Source organism: Mesitornis unicolor, unplaced genomic scaffold (assembly GCF_000695765.1).
Source record: "Mesitornis unicolor isolate BGI_N332 unplaced genomic scaffold, ASM69576v1 scaffold5532, whole genome shotgun sequence".
In the NCBI taxonomy this organism is placed as follows: Eukaryota; Metazoa; Chordata; class Aves; order Mesitornithiformes; family Mesitornithidae; genus Mesitornis; species Mesitornis unicolor.
The window spans coordinates 14,358-34,391 of NW_010171103.1; the positions used below are offsets into that span (position 1 = coordinate 14,358).

The window sequence follows — 20,034 nt, forward strand, 5'->3', positions numbered from 1 at the left end:
GGGCTGCTGGGGTAACCTTGCACAGCCTGTGCTGCTCTCTGTCCCCTTCCCCAGCTTCACTGCCCCTCACTTTCCAGGTACACAACTGAACAGAAAAGTGTGGCTTCTCCAGAGTGAAACTCTTCTCCCATGGCACTGCTCAGCTTGCCGTGCACTTCCCAGCAGTACCACGCTTGCAGCCGACTTCTCACCCCACATGAGACAATCTGCTTTCCTCCCTACAGCTCCCTGCAGGGCTCTGCCCGGCTCACTCCAATGTGTTGGAGGTGTGTTGATACCCCTAGCCCACACCACCTCATTGCTTAGGTCTCCATGGGAGCTGTTGCAGAGCAGCTATTTCCATGCCGGGTTTCTGCTGCCAGTGGCTATGCCAATGGGCTCTCCCTGCTTTGGCTCTGCTCTGATTTATCCGATGGTCCCACGAGGCAGAGGAGCAGCCGCAGTCCAAGCACAGAAGGGTGCAGCACAGGAGGCCACAGAGCTGGCTGCCCTGGGATCTGTGCAGCTTATTTCGCTGGGTTTTTCTTTCAGCCTTATCAGCGTGATGGATAGTTTAGGCATGGCGAAGGACAAAATAGTAATAACAATGGCCATGATTACTATTTTTCATATTTTCTTTAAGAGCAATATGATATTACCAGGCTTCATGCATGTCGCTTTGTTTATTAGCTGCCATTTAGTAATCTCCTTCATCTTCGCTTTATTAAAGTTAGAGGCATTAGGCTGTGAGGAGAGCAGGGGCTCACGGTGCATCCACCCTGGGGAGACGCTCGCTTTCCTCACGTACATCCACGCTGAGCCCAGCGCTGCGGGGCTGCAAAGCACCAGCAGCTAACCCGCATTTTACACACAGACACATCCTGCTGGGTCAGACCCGAGTCCTGTTCCTTTCCTTGCAGTGCTCCAGTTACAGGAAGAGGCTTTATGAGTGTTATTTATGCTCGCATGTGTCAGGGTAGGGAAAAGTAGCCTCAGCAAAAAAATAAAAAAATAAAACAAAATTCAAAACAAAACAAAACAAAACAAAACAAAATAAAATAAAATAAAATAAAATAAAATAGCTTTCAGCTGAAAGGTCCTAGTGATGCCTCCTGGTAAGGTGTTAGAGGACATCACTATCACCTGTGTGACGCTTGGAAAGGATAATTTTTCTCAGAAGGGTAATTTATTAATTACAAATGTCAATCTCTCGCTGTCCAGCTCTCCTACAGTCCTGGGCAGCAGCTGAGCAACTGCTGGAGGAAGGATGACCCCATCCTCAGGCACTTTGATGGGGCTGACAGAAAGCCAGCCCTGTGTCAGCGGGAGCCTGGTGGCCCCAATGCCTTGATGGAGAGGGAACCCAGGCTGCCTCCCGACCAGGGGCTTTGCATCCCGTCATCCCCATCATCCCCGTCATCCCCGCAGTGACAGCTGCTGGAAAAAACAACACCCACCGAGAAAAGCCTGGAGTCCCGCCTGGGGAAGGGAGGGAAACAGCCACGGCAGAGCTCCACGGAGACAGAGCCAAAAAAAGGCTCTGAACCGCCTCGCAGGGACACCTGCGCCTCAGAGAGCAACGCGCCACGCTGCACTGGTGCGTGGGGCAGCGAGACGGGGGGACCCCTCGTTGTGACAGCGATGGTGACTCCCCTGCCTCAGCAACTGGGTGACCCATGAAACAAAAGCAGAGTGCAGTCCAGAAGCATTTAGAGATCACAAATCCGTTCTCCTCTCCTCTCCTCTCCTCTCCCCCTTTCCCTTTCCTTTCCTCAACCCTCCTTGCCTCCCATCCCCAAACCCCCAGCCCACACTAGCAAAAATGAACTGCTGCACACTCGCAGCATCACACACATCCTCCCGTTGCTCTTCACCAAGTAATTTGCTGCCTGGGTGGAACACCAACGCTGTTGCTATCCACCGGCCATCACCACACCACGGGAAAGCAGCTGAGGCCGAGTCCTCTTGCAAACAACAGGGGAAGGAGGGCAATCACCCCCCTGGCCAGCAACACATGAGAACTGGCAATGGGAAGGAGCTGAAGGCTTTTGAGCCTTGCAGATTCACTCCACACAGCACAGTGTGAGGCAGCGAGCATGCAGTGGTAGCAGCAGCTTGGCTCCAGAAACATCTGCTGCTGGCACCTCATTGCCTGGGGTGCTCCCCCCGGGGAGGTTTGGAGGTCCTGGCCCCCAGCAAAGCTGCAGGAGCCTGAAGCAGGGGCAGCAGGGGCACTGCAAGATGCCCTGGGGGCTGCTCTGCTCCTGCTGCGATCGGGACCTTCAACTAAGCCTGCAGGCAGGAGGTGGCTTTTTGGTGCGGGGCAGAGAGCTGCCCCTCTGCTGCTTTGCTGTGGATGTTAGGAGGGACGTGATGAGCAAACTCACAGGCTCCAGTCGCTCCTTTCCTACACCTCCTGCTCCACCTCACAGCGCCTCTGTTCAAGCTGTGAGAGGATCAACAGCCCCAGGCAGCCCTGGATTTACCCCGAGGCCCGGGAGCCTCTGAAGCCTCCCTGCTGCCTCCCAGCTCAGCAGCACCACCAAATTCCCCCTCCTGGTACAAGGCATGGCCCCAGGCTGCACCTCCCTTAGCTCAGCGCTGTTTGTTTGCTCTGTGCCATTTGAGAGCTGCAATACAGACCTGTCCCCATCACCAGGACAAGCACATCCCCCGTGTGAGATGGGGGACAGGGGACAGAGAGATGCAGTGGCAGTGGGGGAAGAGCCCTGCCAAGCCATGTGTTGGAAGGCAGCCCCACTGACCCGGGGGAGTCATTTGGGAGGGGAATGACTTTGGCTGGCCTGGCTGTGTGCTGGTCACGGTTCATTTGCTATGGGAAGCAGGGAGTGATTCATTTGGAAAGCTTCTATGCTGCAACTGCATGAGGTTGATACGCCCCTGTGAGATGGCAGAGGGCACCAGGCAGCCTTGATCTGCAGATCTATATGCCACCCACTTGTCATCATCATTAAAGTGCACTGGAGGTGCTAGGTAAAGGCTACGTGTGGTGTTTCGCCTGGACTGATGCTCTCTCTGGCTTTTTTTCAGCTGCATATGAAAAAGTCGGCTCATTTAATATCCTAAATTCTTGCCCAGTTTTGCATGGCAACATCATTTCCCCTGACTGCCCCACTTCTCACCTCCAGACAACCTAATGATGTTATATTTAATTGCTAGATGAAATGACTGCTTGCTCCCCAACACTTCCGAGAGCGCTGAGAGCCTTTGGATGTGAGATGCTACGAGGCTGCAACACAGTATTTCATATTACAGGAGCTGAAAGGTGCCCATCAGTTTGGCACCTCTGGTCCCAGCTTTTACACCCCTCGTCAGTGCTGAGAAAAAGTCGGTGGGCTCAGGAATCTGCTGCAAGGCCAACATTTAGTGCCTGCACCCAGCTTCAGTTTGCTGGCAGCTGAAGCCAGGCAGACAGCAGCCCATGTGCTGCCAGCAAGCAGAGCGGCAGAGGCTGTGTTTGCTGGTGGTGAAAGCACCAGTAAACTCAGCTTGGAAGGAGAGGCCAAGTGCACAGAGCTTATCCAGGTTACCCATGTTTGACAACCACAAATTGGGATGAGAAAGTGTCTTTTCAAAACCCTTTTAACATGTTCACCTTTGAGAGCTTCCAGCAAAAAGACAAGGCAGGAAAGTTAAAGGGTCAAACTCTGGGTGTTTGCTTGTTCTTTCCTCAGGCAAAACCTTCCTTGATTGACTGTGGGAAGGGTGAGAGTTGAGCACAACTGACGGGGGAGTCCCACTGCTAATACTGAAGCACGCAGCCTCTCAGCAGAGACTGATGTCAATAGACAAAGCTCTTCTGAGTACAGCCAGCTCGCTGCCTGCTGCGCACTGCCAAAACTTATGGGATACGAGCAGGGTCTCGCTGTGGGATGAGCTTTCATGCACAGATGTTGGTGAGATCCACAGGGCTCTGGTTGGTGTATCCAGACAAGGACAGGCATAGGCATTTGCAGAGGCAGCTGAGGTGAGGATGTGCAGCTGGTGACCATCGCTAGAGGGTCTCCTGGACTTCACCAAGTACACCAGAGCTCTGCTTCTGAGGAGAATAAGATAGGCTCACCCACACTGGCCAGCCTACAAGCTGTAAGTGCCTGAGCAAGGCACTGATTCAGCCAGACTGCTCACATGAGAAAAGATTACTCATGTGAAGGCTGCAGGACCAATACTCCAAGGCTCCTATGAGTCCTTGTTGCGTCGGGAGTCTCATCACTGCAATTACCACCACTCCATTCTCTGACGCCATCACACGACTCAGAAGTCAGGGGAATCTCCGATCTGTCATTGCACAGGTTGGGGACAAGCTCTGTGAGAACATTCAGCCTTACTGGGTCTCTTTTCTTAATCTTAGCAAAGATGGAGGAGCACACCACTTCTGCTGCTGCTCCCATAGCAGGAAGGGCTCAGAGAGCTAACACTGAGGTCAGGCAATTGACTGCATAGGAGACCAAAAGCCCTCATTCAGTAATTCCCCATCCCCAGCTCTGCCACTTCTTCACAGCCCTGACCCAGCCGGCTGTGCCTACACGCTGGTGCACATACACAGTCGCTGCCACAAGCCACACATCCACAGTCACCATCACACCCAAGCACACCTGCAGTCAGGTACCCTTTCTGGATTGCACCCCTTCCCTCTCCCCCACAGCCAGCAACGGAATTGGCTCCTCAGGCACTGACACATGCACTCACCCACACTCTGCCCCTGCTTCCCTTCCTGTCCAAACAGACACACTGCAACGTGGGGCCTTACACCCATGCAAGCTAGGAAACTGCATGCAAACTGACGAGCACATCCTCTTCTTGTGGCTTGCTCTCAGGCACAGCCTGGTACCTGAGTAACCACCCTCAGCTTAGCAAGCTTGCTGGCAGCAGAGGGACATTCCCACTCTTGTCTTTCATGTCCCATTTCACCAGTTCATGAGAAAGCTGAAAGGATCTGAGAAATCACCTCCATCCACACTTCCTGGCTACAAGAATCCTCACAAGCAGCAGGGACGTCTCCCAGGATCCCAAATATGTCTCACATAAAGGAGGCCTCTGGGTGAGACTTCCTGGTAGCCATCCCATAGCTGCAGAGTCAGAGCCATCAGAGCTGTCACCTGCACCACCGAGCAAGAGGCAGGTTTCCATCTGTGGCAGGAGCAGTGAAATGTCACAGGCAATGACGAGGTGAAATGCTCAGTGGGCTGCAGCATTTCCACAGGCAGAGAGGAGGCAGGCTCGCTGTGGATCTGGGTGGCAAGGAGTGGTGCATCCTCCCAGCAGAATGATGCCCACTCCTCCATCCCATCCCAACACACATCTGATGCAGCACCAGAAGACCCAGATGTGGAACAAACCTCTTGAGAAGAGGAAAAACCAAGAGGCCATTTCATTTGACTTGCAAGGAGTTAACAGCTCTGCCTGGTACCACCCACTCAGTGGAGAAATGGAAACAGGACTGAGGTTAGAGACCCAAATGTCACCCTGAGGGCACAGCCAGGCATCCTCCTCCCAAAGGTCTTTGATACATTTGACACATTTATTTTGCTGTGTGGCAGTGCTGTACAGTACACATACATTACCAGTAGTTTCAGAGCCCTGACTTGTCATTCCTTTTGCCTTCCCTGAATTTCGGAAAAGAGGCAGGACCACTGTCCCCTTCCCCCATTTCACCTGCAAGGAAACAGGCGAGGAAAAGTCTGAAAACACAGAGGCACTTACTGGACAGGACTGGAGACAAACCTCAGAAAGCTGGACACCCAGTCCACCACTCTCACCATTAAGGTCCCCTTTCCCTGGTGCTGGGAGAGGAAGCCCTCGTGCCAGCTCTGCACAAGGTCTCACTTCTCTGAGAAACTCTCTGCACACCCGAACAGAAGTCAGACTAAGGAGACTGCAAAAATTAATATAAACCCTATTGGGTTTTAAAGGGACTTAGCACCTCTCTCTGAGGGTCTGAGAAATGTTTTGGGGTGTTCTAGACAGGGCTGGGATTCTCTTAAATTTTGTAAGATTGTTTTAAAAAGAGCCAAGGAGAGGCTTTTGCTTCTAGTGCAGTCCCACTGAATCTGAGTGGAATTTCCCCTGTTCAGATGGGGGAAAAAAGTACCCTGCCCTTCCTGACACACGGCATCCCACACCTCCTTTCCTAAACCATGAAACAGCAGAGCTCCAGTACTGACTCCACCTCTCAGCACCACAGAGAAAGCTAATGCTTTAACGGGCAAGGACAGTGCGGCGTGTAACATGGAACAAGACCCAAAAATAGCCCACAGAATAGACAGAAACAGTCAGAAAGGCAAATGTGCCGTGGAGAGCAGAAGGGAGGGAGTGAGCACCCAGGCCTCTCACACCAGTTCATGTCAGTATGTGGAATGGTGCATCCAGCTCAGGAGAGCAATGACCCAGTTCCCCAGCTGGGACCCCTTCAGCCATAGGAAGAGTTCATACAAGTTGATCTGCCACAGGCTCAGGGCTTCTGTGAGAGAGATCTGAGCCCTCCTGTAAAGCGAGTGACTCTTGCTCCTCTGGTACCTGGAATGAGAAAAACACCTGTGTTAGATCCAGCAGGACACAGCCCAGCAGGAGGAGGCCCGTCCTACATCTTCAGTACAACTGACCCTCCCAGGGGAGGGGAACATCCCACGTCTGGAGAATCACCAGTGGGGACCTCTGGGAGCAGGGATTTTCTCCAAGTAATGTTCCTGAGGAGCTGGGACTGCCTTCCTAGCACGGATCTGGCAGAGGAGACAGCCTGCTTCCTTGTGAGCCCATTTCTCTCCCCACTGCGCACAGTGACCCTAAGCCATGGCAACCTCTTCTTCTATTCCCAGCTTCACTTCAGCTAAGGGGTGCATACCTCTGCAGCTGTTCCTGGAAGCACCCTCATCAGAGTCCAGGAATCCTGACACACTGGTTCCAGGAAAAGCAATTCTCCACCTTTCTTTAGAAGTAGAGGTTAACTGGGCTTTGTAAGACACTCATCAGCCAGAGAAATAACTGTTATTTCTTCCACAAGGAGGTGGCATCTGAGGCAGAAGTGTGTTGACTCATAAGACTCACAGATGGAAGTCACTTGCATGACTCCTGTTCCTGGCTTCAGCCTGATCTTCACAGTCAGCCCTATGCCCTATATCAGACTACAGAAACTGGCAGCAGTGAAGTTGCAGATCTTTCCTACCCACAAATATTTCCCAGTGGCAATGCCTATAATGGGCAGGAGGCCCCTTCTCCTCCTCTAGAGGGGCCAAACCCTAAACCCTTACTCCAAAGGCTCCAACTCCATCCCTCTCCCCAGCCCCAGCGTGACAGATCTGTTCTCTGGTGAGGCTGATGGGTGTGAGAACAGCAGAGGCAGAGGCCGAGATGTGTAACTGGGCAGGGGTAGGACCACAGCAGATGTGCTAATGAGGGGAGAGCTCCACCACTAAGAGAAAGAGGTCAAGTTAGGCCTTGTCAGGGCCATGAGTGGAGGGCTCTAATAAGCTGTAATGGCCCTGACTAGCCTGGGACCTCTTCCAAAGCTCTGCTCATAGGTCCAGGAGCTCGTTAATCTCAGACCTGCACCTTCAGTCCCTGCCTGAGCTACACTGGAGGAGTAATGGTCCCCAGCTCATGCCCTGCTGTGAAGCCCTTTGACCCTAGGATCTCAGCTCACATGCTGACCTCTTGGCTCGACCTCAGCCCTGTCTTGTCACCATGGACCTTCCTGACAACCACCAGACTAGACCTACAGATTGACCTTCTGGTTTGACCTTGGACCTGCTCTGTCACCACAATGTTACGTTATGATATAGACTTTGGATTGGACCTGACTACTATCTCAGGGTCTGTCCTGCTCACCTTGCTCAGCCACTGTGGGACTGGGCCCTGGCTGACTGGCAGGCCCTGGCATCCCCCCCAGCTTCCAGCCCCCAGGGACAGCCAGCCCCTGCTGCTCCATGGCTGGTCTCTGGTGTCTGGACTCACGTGGAAACGGCTCTGATGCAGCAGCGAGACATGTTGAGGAAGGAGCTGGCACTGGCCCGCGTGTGCAGGGCTGACTCAATCCCCCTTAACAAGTCATTGGTCTTCAGCAGCAGCAGCATCTGGCGGGGGACGTTGTTGAGGAGCTGGGTGATCTGGGGTAGGTAAGCGGCAGCGTTGGACCGGATCTCCACATCCTGCAGCCAGATAGGTCATGTTGGAGAGAGAAAGGAGAGAGAAGCTGAGAGCACATGGGAAACCCAGGCCCAGATGTAGCTGAGATTTGGCAGGAGATGGGTTTTTTTCCCAGACAATGACTCTAGGCCAGAAACTAGAGCTTTCCTGCAGACACCTGCCTGTCTCAAGAACTCACAGCACAGTCACAGACCACTCTTGCCTTATCTCACCTGCCCCTCAGTGAGATAAGGCCCCGTCCCCTCGCCAGCAGGATTAATGGCCTCTCAGGAGAACAGGCCACTCACTGCTATCTCAGGTGTTGGCCAGTGGTAGCCAACAGCAACCATGTCTCATTACTGTCCTTGCAGCCTTCTGACTGAGTCCCACCTCACCAGCCCCAAAGCTGGCAGAGCTGCAGCTAGCACAGGACTGCTCAGGAAGGTGGAGAGATGCTGCAAAGGCAACCAGGCTGCTGTGTGTCTTGCTGCTCCATGCAAATGATGGCTTTAAGCTGTACTGATGAAGCTGTTTCCAAGGTGTAGTTTTGTCCTCTATCCTCAACACAACTCAGCAGAGGTGAGAAAACACCATGCAGCTAAGCATCATGCTAACCCAAAAGATGAAAAACTCTCATCTGTCAGACTAAGGGTCTATCTAGACCCATATCCTGTCTGGCAGCAGCCAGTAGCAGGCGTTTAAGGAAACAGCGTAAAACCACGGCAGACACAGAGTGATCCTTTCTGTTCCTTGGATCCGCGGCTTCTAACAAATACACTGCTCACACTAAGATCCCAGGGATAACTGATGGGCTACAACCTGAGCCACTTAAGATGGGCTCCCCTCCAACCACGAGCCACCACAGCATGCAAGACAGCCAGCCCCCACTCTTCTGCCTCTTCTTAGACCTGAGAGTCCTTCCACCATTCCAGTAAATGTAGGACTGTGTGAGGCTGATCCCATAAGCATACCATGTTCCTACCTCTTCCTACAGAGGCCATGACATGAATCAGCAAATCCAAAAAGAAGTCCCTGGAACATCTGAAATCTCCTGAATCCAGCAGGACACATGCAGAGGGCAGTAAATTACTTCTTACAGGAGGGAGACTCCTTTGTGGGAAAGGGAAAGGACAGCTCTAACAGCTTCTCTCCTCTGGAATGAGGGATGGTATTTCATGATATGGATATATCCATATATATTTCATATATATTTCACATTCACTCTCTGTGAACTTCAGACTTAATATAAAGGAACAGACCTGCACAAATCAAGCGTGCAGGTCATGATGGTCAGAGATGTACACAGCTCACACACCACCATGGTTGCTTTAGTGCTGACAAATAAATCTTTGTGTCCTCCTGCCTCCATGACTGACCAAAGGCACAAAGCTTCATCGAGAAGACACTTAGCTCTCCTAGATGTTACATGTTTTGTTCCACTATTTCTTGGCAGAAAATCCCTCCCAGATTATCCATTATACCTTATCCTAGCCAGCATCACTGTAGAGGTTACTTTATTTTCCACACATAGGTTTTCTTTTCTATTTCTTATTTTATTTTTAGCTCCAGCTGCTTGTCCACATCACAAAACAACCACATGATCTGTCATCAGAACTGTCATTTTCTGTCAAGGGCGAAGCCTGTGTGCAGAGGAAGAAATAAGCTATGCCACAGGACCTGAGAAAAGCCCCTTGGCTGCAGTCGCTGAGGCTGCTGCAGGATGCAGCAGAACACAATCATAAAATCAGATGAGATGAGGCTAACAGCCACCCTGAGCGGTGCTGCCTGGCCTTGGCTTAAGGCAGGAAGAACTGCACCTATGGCAATCCTCACACATTGGCCTGGCCTGCTCCTAAAACTCTCCAGTGATGTGACTCGCAGCCTCCACACCAGTGTTTCACTGGTTGCCATTAGATCTGGCTTTTCTCGTGTTTAACCCCAATCTCCTTAGCTGAATTTAAACCCATTACTTCTTGTCCTGTTTGCAGCAGTCTTTAACGGATTTGCAAATTTACTACAACTCTTGTTGGCTCATGCTTTTCTAGACTTGTTCTGCCCTAACTCGCTCGGACTTACCTCATGGGTTGCATCTGCTTGACCACTGGGCCTTGCAGCTTCCTATTGGACTTGCCCCAGTTTCATCAAACCTTTCTCAAGATGCAGTGCCCCAGACTGGCCATAGCACTACAGGTAAGATTTTGTTTCAGAAGGGGTCTCTTCCTTGTCTCTCAGGCTACTCTCCTGTAGACACATCCTCAAGCACCCTCTCTGGAGCTCTGCACTGATGGCACCAGCCTACACAGTGCTTGGCTCTTGCTGCTGACACAATCTTTCCAATTCACCTCTAAACTAAGGGCAAGCAGCAGCTCATTTCCTAATGCCACAGCAAATCCGCTCAGCTCCCCATTATCTGCTGCAGGATTATCCAGTTTCAGCATTAATTGTGTCATGTAGGCAAAGACAACAGAGCTGGCTCCATACAAGCAATTCAACTCAATGACAAAGTTCATTAGCCCACACAAGGCACCATGCGGCCACAAGGCACCTTTGGCATAACCTCTACAAGCCAGTTTAGGATAAACATTGCTTATTAGCTCAGAGAAAACATTGGTCTTGTTGGAGCCAGCTCCATGTCAATTCATTTTGGTGTGTCTGATTTGTTTTCAGGAGCTGGTAGCTCCAGAACTCACCAGATCAAGCACAGTCAGTCGCTATATTATTTCTATATTCACTATATTATTTCTATATTCACTATATTATTTCTATATTCACTATATTATTTCTGATATGCAGAAAATTAATGCAGGTAGGAAGCATTTAAACTAATGGGAGTGGGGGTGTCTGTTACCCAAGGTATCTGACCTATGCTATGGATCATGGCAAGCCAGTGCAGCAAATTCCGCTCCATCCATCAAAATGAAATGCCAACCCGAAGGAATTTCCAGGAGAGAATTTCACAGGACAGTATTACAAGGCTGCTTAAATTAACTTCATCCTCTCTACTACAAATGTGTGCAGATAAAAACAAACCATAGGATACAACCAACATGTTTCTATCTGCAGACACTGCTCCATTGGCTGATATCACATCACTATATGCTCATCTCCAAAAACAGCACAGTTGGCAGGGGCTGCTCCTATTCTGAAGGCAGTGTTTGTGTGTCAGGAGTGTGAGGAGGCGTGAGAAGGATCCCAGCATGTGTGGATAGGAAAGGGTGGAGAATGCCAGTGGCAATTTCCCAGATTTGTAGTGATTGAGTTGACAGGATCTGCAGTTAAGCAACCTTGACTCCAAGTTAATAGGGTTTCTTATTGGGAGGTAATTTCCAGGGGTTTTTAGGAGTTTGTATCAGTGCTGATAGTCATTTACATGAATAGTGATAATGCATTATCCTTCTCAAGTCTTCCCACTAAGCCTTTATGTCTCCTCTACCTTAACCTATCCTCCTTGATGGTTCTCTGCACAGCTGCATTCAACACTTTTTTAAGAAAAGGCTGATCTACAAATGTTTCCCCTGCCAGAAGCAGTGAACACTTAGCCATTAAAACATTATACAAAATTTAAGCGGTCCGTGACAAGTGAGACAGGGAAAATCACTTTGGCCACCATAAAACACATTGCAGAAGGAATCCTGGGCTTTTTCTAGCTCAGCTATCCATTTGCTTCAGAGCTGCCAGGGCTTGCCCAGCACCATTGCTGCATCAGTGGTGCAAGTGGTTCCAACCAAGAAAGGTACCCGAGGAGGAGGAAGGGCGCACGATAGGGAAGGGCACACAGGACCTACCTCGCTGGCTGAGACTGGCGACCGGTCGATGCCCCTGTTGACAGACTCCCAGGACCTGGCAGTCAGCATGCAGGCAAAGAGAGGGTACAAATCCCCTGCCCCGAGCCGCCGGCTGTACTTCTGCACCCTCTTCATATCCGCCTTGATGAGGGCCTGCCAAAGGCGGCAGTAGTCCATGCGGAATGACTCGCTCAGCACCTGAGGAGGGAGACATGGCTCCGAAAAGTCCACAGAGAACAGGGCACTGGTGGGGGAAAGCCCTGTGCCCCCTAGCTGTGCCCTATCCCCCATTTCAGAGCCAGGAAATATCCTTGGAGGGTTACAGGAGTCATAGGAAACATGTATTCATATGGGCTTCAGCTGGGTGTGCTCTTTCAGCCAGACACACACAGGCAGCCTCACAAGGTCCTGGAAGCCCCCCATAGCTGACGTACCTGGTAGAGCCCATGGTCCAGGAGGATAATGTGGGCCTTGCCAGAGGCCGGGCATTTCTTCACTAGCACGTTGCCTGGGTGCGGGTCACAGTGCACAAAGCCGTTCACGAAGATCATTTCGCTGTAGAGCTTCCCCAGGTTGCGAGAGATCTGTGAGGAGACAGGAGATGGTCACACACTGCCACTCACAGCAGGGTGCCTGCCGGGGAGGGGAGGCAGCCCCCGTGTGCCAACACTGCGGGAAGCGAGGGGTTGGCCTTGCCAATGTCCCCATGCTGAGCTCCGGCAGCTCCTCACACTTTGTCAGTCAGCCTCTCCTACGAAGACAGGCTAAGAGTTGGGGTTGTTCAGCCTGAAGAAGAGAAGGCCCCAGGGGGACCTTATAGTGACCTTCCAGGACCTGAAAGGTGCCTGTAAGAAATTTGGAGAAGAGCTGTTCACTAGGGCATGGAGCGATAGGATGAGACGTAATGGTTTTAAACTAGAAAAAGGTAGATTTAGGTTGGATATTAGGAAAAGATTCTTCACTATGAGGGTGGTAGATCACTGGCACAGGTTGTCCAGAGAGGTGGTGCAGGCCCCATCCCTGGAGATATTCAAGGCCAGGCTTGATGGGACTCTGAGCAACCTGATCTGGTAACATTGTCCCTGCTCACTGCAGGGTTGGACTGGATCAGCTTTAAAGGTCCCTTCCAACCCAATTCATTCTGTGATTCTATGATTCTAAATGCACAGGGTGGCTGCTGGCATCTACCACGGGTTGATCCAGGGCATTCAGGGAAAACCACACAGCAGGCATCATAAAGGTGTTTGTGGGGTCAGGGGTTATTTAAGGACACTTGCCTGGCATAAAAAAGAGAAAACACCTGAGGGTAGGACTGGTAATGAGGAGGAAAATGAGATGGCAGACAGGGACAGACAGGCATTCACAGAGAAGGCATGGAAAGAGCTGCTGGAGTGGGTGAGCTAATGCTGGGAGGAAGACTCAGGTGCTTCCATCCATGAACAGCAGCAGGACCCTGCAGTGAAGGGATGGAAAGAGACTCAGCCTGTCCATCTGCCTACAAGAATGAACATGGGTTCCCCTTACCCTCCCTCCATCACACTGTTCCCTACTTTCCCCCTTCTTTTCCTCGGTCGCACGCTAATCTGATTTGCAGTGTCTGTGAAGATGAAACAGCACAGAAAGGCTGTTTAAATCATCCTGTCACTGCCGTGTCCCTCCGTGCCACTGCTCCTTATCACCAAGAGATGTTATTAAAGTTAAAAACCTCCTAGGAGCACATGCAAACATCCCCAGGGCTCAGGATCAATCCCTTGCCTTGCACTAACACAGCAGCCTTGCCCTGACATCCCACCGCCGGCCCTCCCTGCCATCAGGGAGCAGCATGGTGCTCCACAGCAGAGTGCTGAACAAGCAATTAAAAGCCAATCATTACAAATTATTCCAACCACGTCCCCAGACACACAGTGTAACCAGCAAACAGGCAGCTGTCCCCACAAGCAGGAGTGCTTGAAGAGGTAATGGGGATACTAACAACAGCTGGTCCTGCAGAAAACCAGCCAGCCAGGGCAGGGCTTGCTTTACTCACCTCTGAAATGCACAGTGCACAACTCAGCCGCCTCTGAGGAAAGTGTTTGCTATGAATAGTGCCCAAGTAACTACAAATGAGAAGAAAGAATGGAAACCCTTCCTGCAGCACAGCAACAGGGACAGCTGTAGGGACAAACCTCTGTCCCTCCAGTGGGACCTGGAGCCACTGCTGCATGACAGAGAATCCTGCCCCCATGCCAAATAACCCACGCAGGTGACGTAGCACAGCCATGCAGTCTCCTGTAGTGCAGTTCTCCTAATGTCATGCAGGAGTTACTGTAAGCACCGACCTAGGGGAAAGACGTTTCCCTTCTCAATCACCAGCACAGACCACTGGAACAGTGAAGTGATCCTTAATAGGTCTTCCAGATCAACATCTCTAACACTGGACAGGAGCAAATTACCAGGTGCTGTGACCACCTAGAAGAGCTGAGCAGCACTCGGTGACAGTCCAAGGACATGCCACATAGTCTCTTTTAGGCCAGGCACTCATTCACATATCCTTTCAGGAACCTGCACACCAGGAGCAATGGACTAGGAGATCATGACTGGTCATAGCATCAGCCATGATGCCTGTGTACACAGAGTGAACTGCATTTTGCTCTCTCTGCTTCAACTGTCTGCCCTCCAGGGACCTGGAAGAGCACAGAATTACTGAAGATGAGGACTTGGGGACAATGTGATGCCTCACACCCATTATTCACACATCCAGACAGGGGCTGGCAGTTCTGCAAACCTCTTGGTTGGTCATGGCTATACCTGGAAAGATATTAATTATGGGCTTCTTCAAAGAGAGCAGGCTCTCCTCTGTGCTGTGGTAATGGCACAAGTCAAGCACTGGACCAAGTCGCCCAGAGGCTGTGCGAACTCCATCCTTGGAGTTTTCAAGACCTGTCTGGATAACAGCCTGAGTACGCTGGTCTGACCCCACAGCTGACCCTGCCTGAGCAGGAGCTCTGACAGACTTCCCGAGGTCCCTTCCAATCGCAAATGTCCTATGGTCCTGCAAAAACACCTCTCACCAAGTTATCCACACCAACCCCGTAACAGCATCTTCTGGGATGACTGTAGGCTCCAGGTGTAGGGGAGGTCTCCCCTCCTGAAGCACCATCAGCAGACAGGTTACTAAACAGATCTGTGGGCACAGCCCACAACACAGCACAGAAGCAGCTTGGGATTCATCTTCTCACCTTACCAACGAAGGGGTCACAGCCCTGTTCAGACCCACAGGCTGGTTTATGGGTACAACACAGTCTCCACTGCAGGATCCTCATCCTCTCTCCCTTCCCTGCTGTACTCATTTACCTGTTCCTCAGCATGCAGCCTGAAGTATCTGCAGCAGTTAATTCATTGAAACTAGACTTTATGGCTTCTTTCAGAAAAAGGAATGCGTTCTGTATAATTTAGCTAGCATACAGAAGATATGTTACAGGGATTTATGATATACGCATATAAACACTCCTTACTTTGGGAAAAATACCCAGTCTAAGAGATGGTTCTGTGCTGCACACCAAAGAATTGTTGCATATTTTTGTCTGCTGACATACTTCTAAAATAGGATAAAAATGAAATTAAGATAGAAAGCACCAATACTGTTGAATTCCAAACAAAAAAGGAAGGTTATATTTCTAGGGCTTACAGCGTAATAGGTGAATAGCAGACTATCATTGTAATTCAGACAAAAGGAGTTTATGTTTCTAGAATAAAAATTTAGGAAAAAAATCATGGCACCTTTATGTATATTAATTCTCCAGTACAGTGCCTTACCGCTATGGGCCTTTTTTCCACTCTTACTGAGAAGGCCACTGGATAAATAACACCAAAAGAATTCACTTTGGAAGAATGCAGTCAGGTCAAATGAGAAAATAAACATCTGAAAGCCTCTACTCAGGAGAAGAGAGGGATTCCACATGCATTTAGGCTGTGCAAGACCTTGGAGTGAGGGTGCATCACAAATTAGCCAAAAGGTTGCAGTGATTTACGGAAACAAAGACCAAAGTAAACACACAGGCATTTTGTTATGACACAGAGAGGTCATCAGTCCTTTCCCTGCTTATCGACCAACACAGTGAGGTCCATTTCACAGAATCACAGAATACGAGGAGTTGGAAGGGACCTGGAAAGCCCCCCCAGTGCAACCCCTGCCACAGCAGGATCACCACAGCAGTCACACAGGAACACGGCCAGGGCTTTGGGTGTCTCCACACAAGGAGACTCCACAACCTCTCTGGGCAGCCTGGGCCATGCTCTGCCACCCTCACACTCACAAAGCTTTTCCTTCTCTTCAGCTTGAACCTCCTGTGCTCCAGCTTGGGACCATTGCCCCTTGTCCTGGCATTGGACATCCCAGAGCACAGCCTGGCTCCTTCCTCCTGACACTCGCCCTTTCCAAATGGATCCCCAGGAATGAGGGCACCCCTCAGTCTCCTCTGCTCCAAGCTCAAGAGCCCCAGCTCCCTCAGCCGCTCCTCAGCAGGAGATGCTCCACTCCCTCCATCATCTCTGTGGCTCTGCTGGACTCTTTCAAGCAGTTCCTGTCCTTCTTGACCTGAGGGCCCAGAGCTGGACACAATATTGCAAATCATTATCATCACCAGGGTCCCCCAGTGTTGTTCTGCTGCACATGGTAAAATAATAATAATCATCCTTGGAATCCTGCATTCACTTCCAGACACCTCATTAACAGAGGAATGCAGGCAACACAGACCCAGTTCAGAGAAAGCAAACAAATGAGCAGGATGCAGGAGGAATTTACGTGGGAAAACAAGATTAAAAGAGCTAAAGATTCCAAAGTTGGTTGAGGAATGGCAGAGGAGGGACAGTCTGCTGGCGTTAAAAGCTTTGAATAGAAAGGAAGCAGAAGCACTTGTAGCACTGGATGTGCTACAAGAAATACAACTAGGCAGAAGCGGGTGTAATCAAGAATGGCATAATTTAGGCATAACACATAAAAACTTCCATGCCCAGCAAGCAAAGCTGGGCTAGATACATCGGGATGGCACCAGACTTTGGCTATGGCCAGAGGCACGTCCTTGCCTAATGCCAGAGAGTGTGTTACTGCCTAAAAGAAGTTCAATACACGTTTGTGCTGCAGCACAACACGATGACTGAAGTCACCAGGCGAGCCTGTGGCCTCACCAGTCAATGCAAATAGCAACCTGCCACTGCTACATTAGGTGACATGACCGTGACACCGTGTCAGGCAAAACGTGTAGCTGAAGTAAAAAGCAGATTGCAGATGAGGAAATGGAGAGTCAGCAGCCTGGACAAAAACAGGGCAGTGACAGGTACACATCTAACAGCCAGACTTGGAGTAACCCTTCACCAAACTAAGCGAGTAAGGTTCATTTTATGTATCAATATGGCAAGGATGCTGCATGTCACAAACTATCCTACATGAGTTACAAGCCGATACGGAAGAAAATAAGAACACATCGCGGACACTGAGGATTGTTACTGTACAGTATCACATAGCCTCTCTATAAACTGAGACCGCATTTGGAATATTGTGTTCAATTCTGGACCCCTCAGGTCAAGAAGGACAGGGAGTTGCTTGAAATAGTCCAGCAGAGCCACAAAGATGATGGAGGGAGTGGAGCATCTCCTGCTGAGGAGCAGCTGAGGGAGCTGGGGCTCTTGAGCTTGGAGCAGAGGAGACTGAGGGGTGACCTCATTCCTGGGGATCCATTTGGAAAGGGCGAGTGTCAGGAGGAAGGAGCCAGGCTGTGCTCTGGGATGTGCAATGCCAGGACAAGGGGCAATGGGTGCAAGCTGGAGCATGCGAACATGAGGAAAACCTTTTTTACTGTGAGGGCAACAGAGCACTGGAACAGGCTGCCCAGAGAGGTTGTGGAGTCTCCTTCTCTGGACACATTCAAGGCCAACCTGGATGTGTTCCTGTGTGACCTAGTCTAGGTGATCCTGCTCAGGCAGGGGGGTTGGACTGGATGATCTTTCGAGGTCCCTTCCAACTCCTGACATTCTGTGATTCTGTGAAACTGGTCAAGTTCACTGGAAATCAGTGACAGAAAGCATGACTTCAGAACCTGCTCCAAAAAATGACTCTTTAAATGGTCAGCACCTTTCTCCTAAATCCCAGCCTTATTTTCATGATGTCCAGTTTATATCCATGATTCCCTTTGCTAACATAATCCTGGAGTTTAACTAGTCCCTTCCCTCTCCAGTGTTTACTACTCCAATGTGTTCACCAAGAAGATAATTACCAGCATAAATACAGCACAAATATTGCCCCATTTCTACAAGATGCACCTTTATCTGATGTATCCTAGGAGGCAACCTGCCTTTTACACAGTTGCAATGCACTGAAAAGACACACACACTTACCCGGTGACTAATATCCCAAAGTTAATTCTCATATGTCACTTCCCTCTGATAAACTCCCAGCATATTTAAGAAACTCTTCTTATTAGTTTCTAAGTGCAGGGCTTTTACTTGGTATTGCTCATTTTTATCTCTTTCTATCACTTCTGTCCCCAAGGCCACCAAGTGCTATTGCTGCTCTGCCCCTCCTCTACAATGACAGAACCTCCCAACTTGGTGTCATCAACAGTCTCCTTCACACAGCTCTGTTTGTGTCGAGGTCATCACTGAATTTATTAAACAAGATCAGTTTGAAGAGCAAACCTCACAAAACTCCACTGCGGTAATTTCTCTCGGCCACTGCCTTGATTTCTTACCTACTTTGCAATTTCCCTACTAATCCCCACCTCTTCTAGTTGATGGATCCATATCCAGTGTGACAAGTATTTTACCAAGTACACCTACTGCGTTTCTGCCATGTAATTCATGAGGATGCCAAGCTGTAGCACAGGTAGCAGCAGTGATGTGTTTCTTCTTGTATATCTACACAGCTGCAAATGGTGTTGCTGCCATCAGCTTTGAAAGGCCAGATGACCTTTTATCCTCGCATGATCCACTACGAGCTACTTTTGATGAACCCATATTACATCCCCTCGCATACAGCCCCGTAGCAGCAAACCTTGGGCACACACCACCCCCCATGTACAACCCTCCTCTTAACAAATCAGGACACCCAGCTGGCACAGCAACCCGACAACAACAAAACACCAGAAAGCCCATCACAAGCGTGTATCTTTGCAAACAGTTATCATGAAACCTCTCAGAAAGGAACGTCTGTGCAAATTTGAGCCTAAATACTCCTACAGTAAAAAGATGGCACATATATCATGTTCATGGGTAGCTGCAATGTAACAAACCGGCCTGGGTTATCCAAAGAAAGTCACTTTCCTGGCCTTGTGAGCAAGCAGGAGCAGTCTTGGCTCCATGCCTCCAACTGCCATGAAGTAGAAAGGCAAAGGAAAATGTCCTGTGACATGGTCAGTGCGGAGCTGATCTCACTGCCTGCCCCTGCTAAGTCCCAGATGAAACTGCCCGATAGGGCATCATCCCTTCCTGTCCCACCTCCATTTGTGACTGTCTCTTCAGATCAGCAGCAGATAGTAGTCTCTGGCCTTAATTTGGCTGTAATATTTGCCAATTATTTTAAGAGATGGCGACACTAACTTCTATTGATCTCATTAAAAGTAAAGGTCATTGTGCAGCTCATTTCTCAGGGCTCAATATTACCTCCTCAGGCCAAAATAATAGCATTGATTTTGGAACCTTAATCGAAGGTTAATTGGATTGAACAGTGTATTGGGTTTTTGCTTTCTTTCATTGTTGTTATTACAGCCATCATCTAAGCATTTGCTTAATCCTGCTAGGGCAATCCTGCCCAATTAAACTCATGTCAAATTAGCAAAGGGTGCGGATGGAGAATAGCCACAATTTGGAACCTGCTCTGTGTCTGTGCTCTGACATAGCTTTTGTCCATAGCAGATTAGGATGGTCACACACAAGAGATCCAATTTCACGCTCTGCCCTCTGTGATCCAGTTGTAAGGATCAAAACACGACACTCTATAACGCGCTACTGTTACTATGCATTGATCTAGCGTCACAGCAAGGTGATGTCTGGACACACACAACGTCATTAAGATACAGCAATAGTTTTTAAGACTCCTGGAGTGTACTCCTAGCAGGTCCCATATTCTCTGTTGGGGACTAAGGAAACTACTTTC

General features: G+C 49.9%; 1 protein-coding gene across 1 annotated transcript in view; it reads right to left on the reverse strand.

Annotated features, from left to right (window-relative positions):
- Window positions 1–5,499: 5,499 nt before the first annotated feature.
- The window catches only part of ADCK1 (aarF domain containing kinase 1), a gene marked incomplete at its 5' end in the record, with an annotated part of 29,716 nt that continues 15,181 nt past the window's right edge, over window positions 5,500–20,034 (reverse strand). Inside the window, 4 exons of the mRNA XM_010179902.1 lie at window positions 5,500–6,516; window positions 7,951–8,144; window positions 11,907–12,104; window positions 12,341–12,490. Coding sequence (XP_010178204.1) covers window positions 6,345–6,516; window positions 7,951–8,144; window positions 11,907–12,104; window positions 12,341–12,490 — 714 coding nt within the window. The remainder of the gene's footprint in view (window positions 6,517–7,950; window positions 8,145–11,906; window positions 12,105–12,340; window positions 12,491–20,034) is intronic.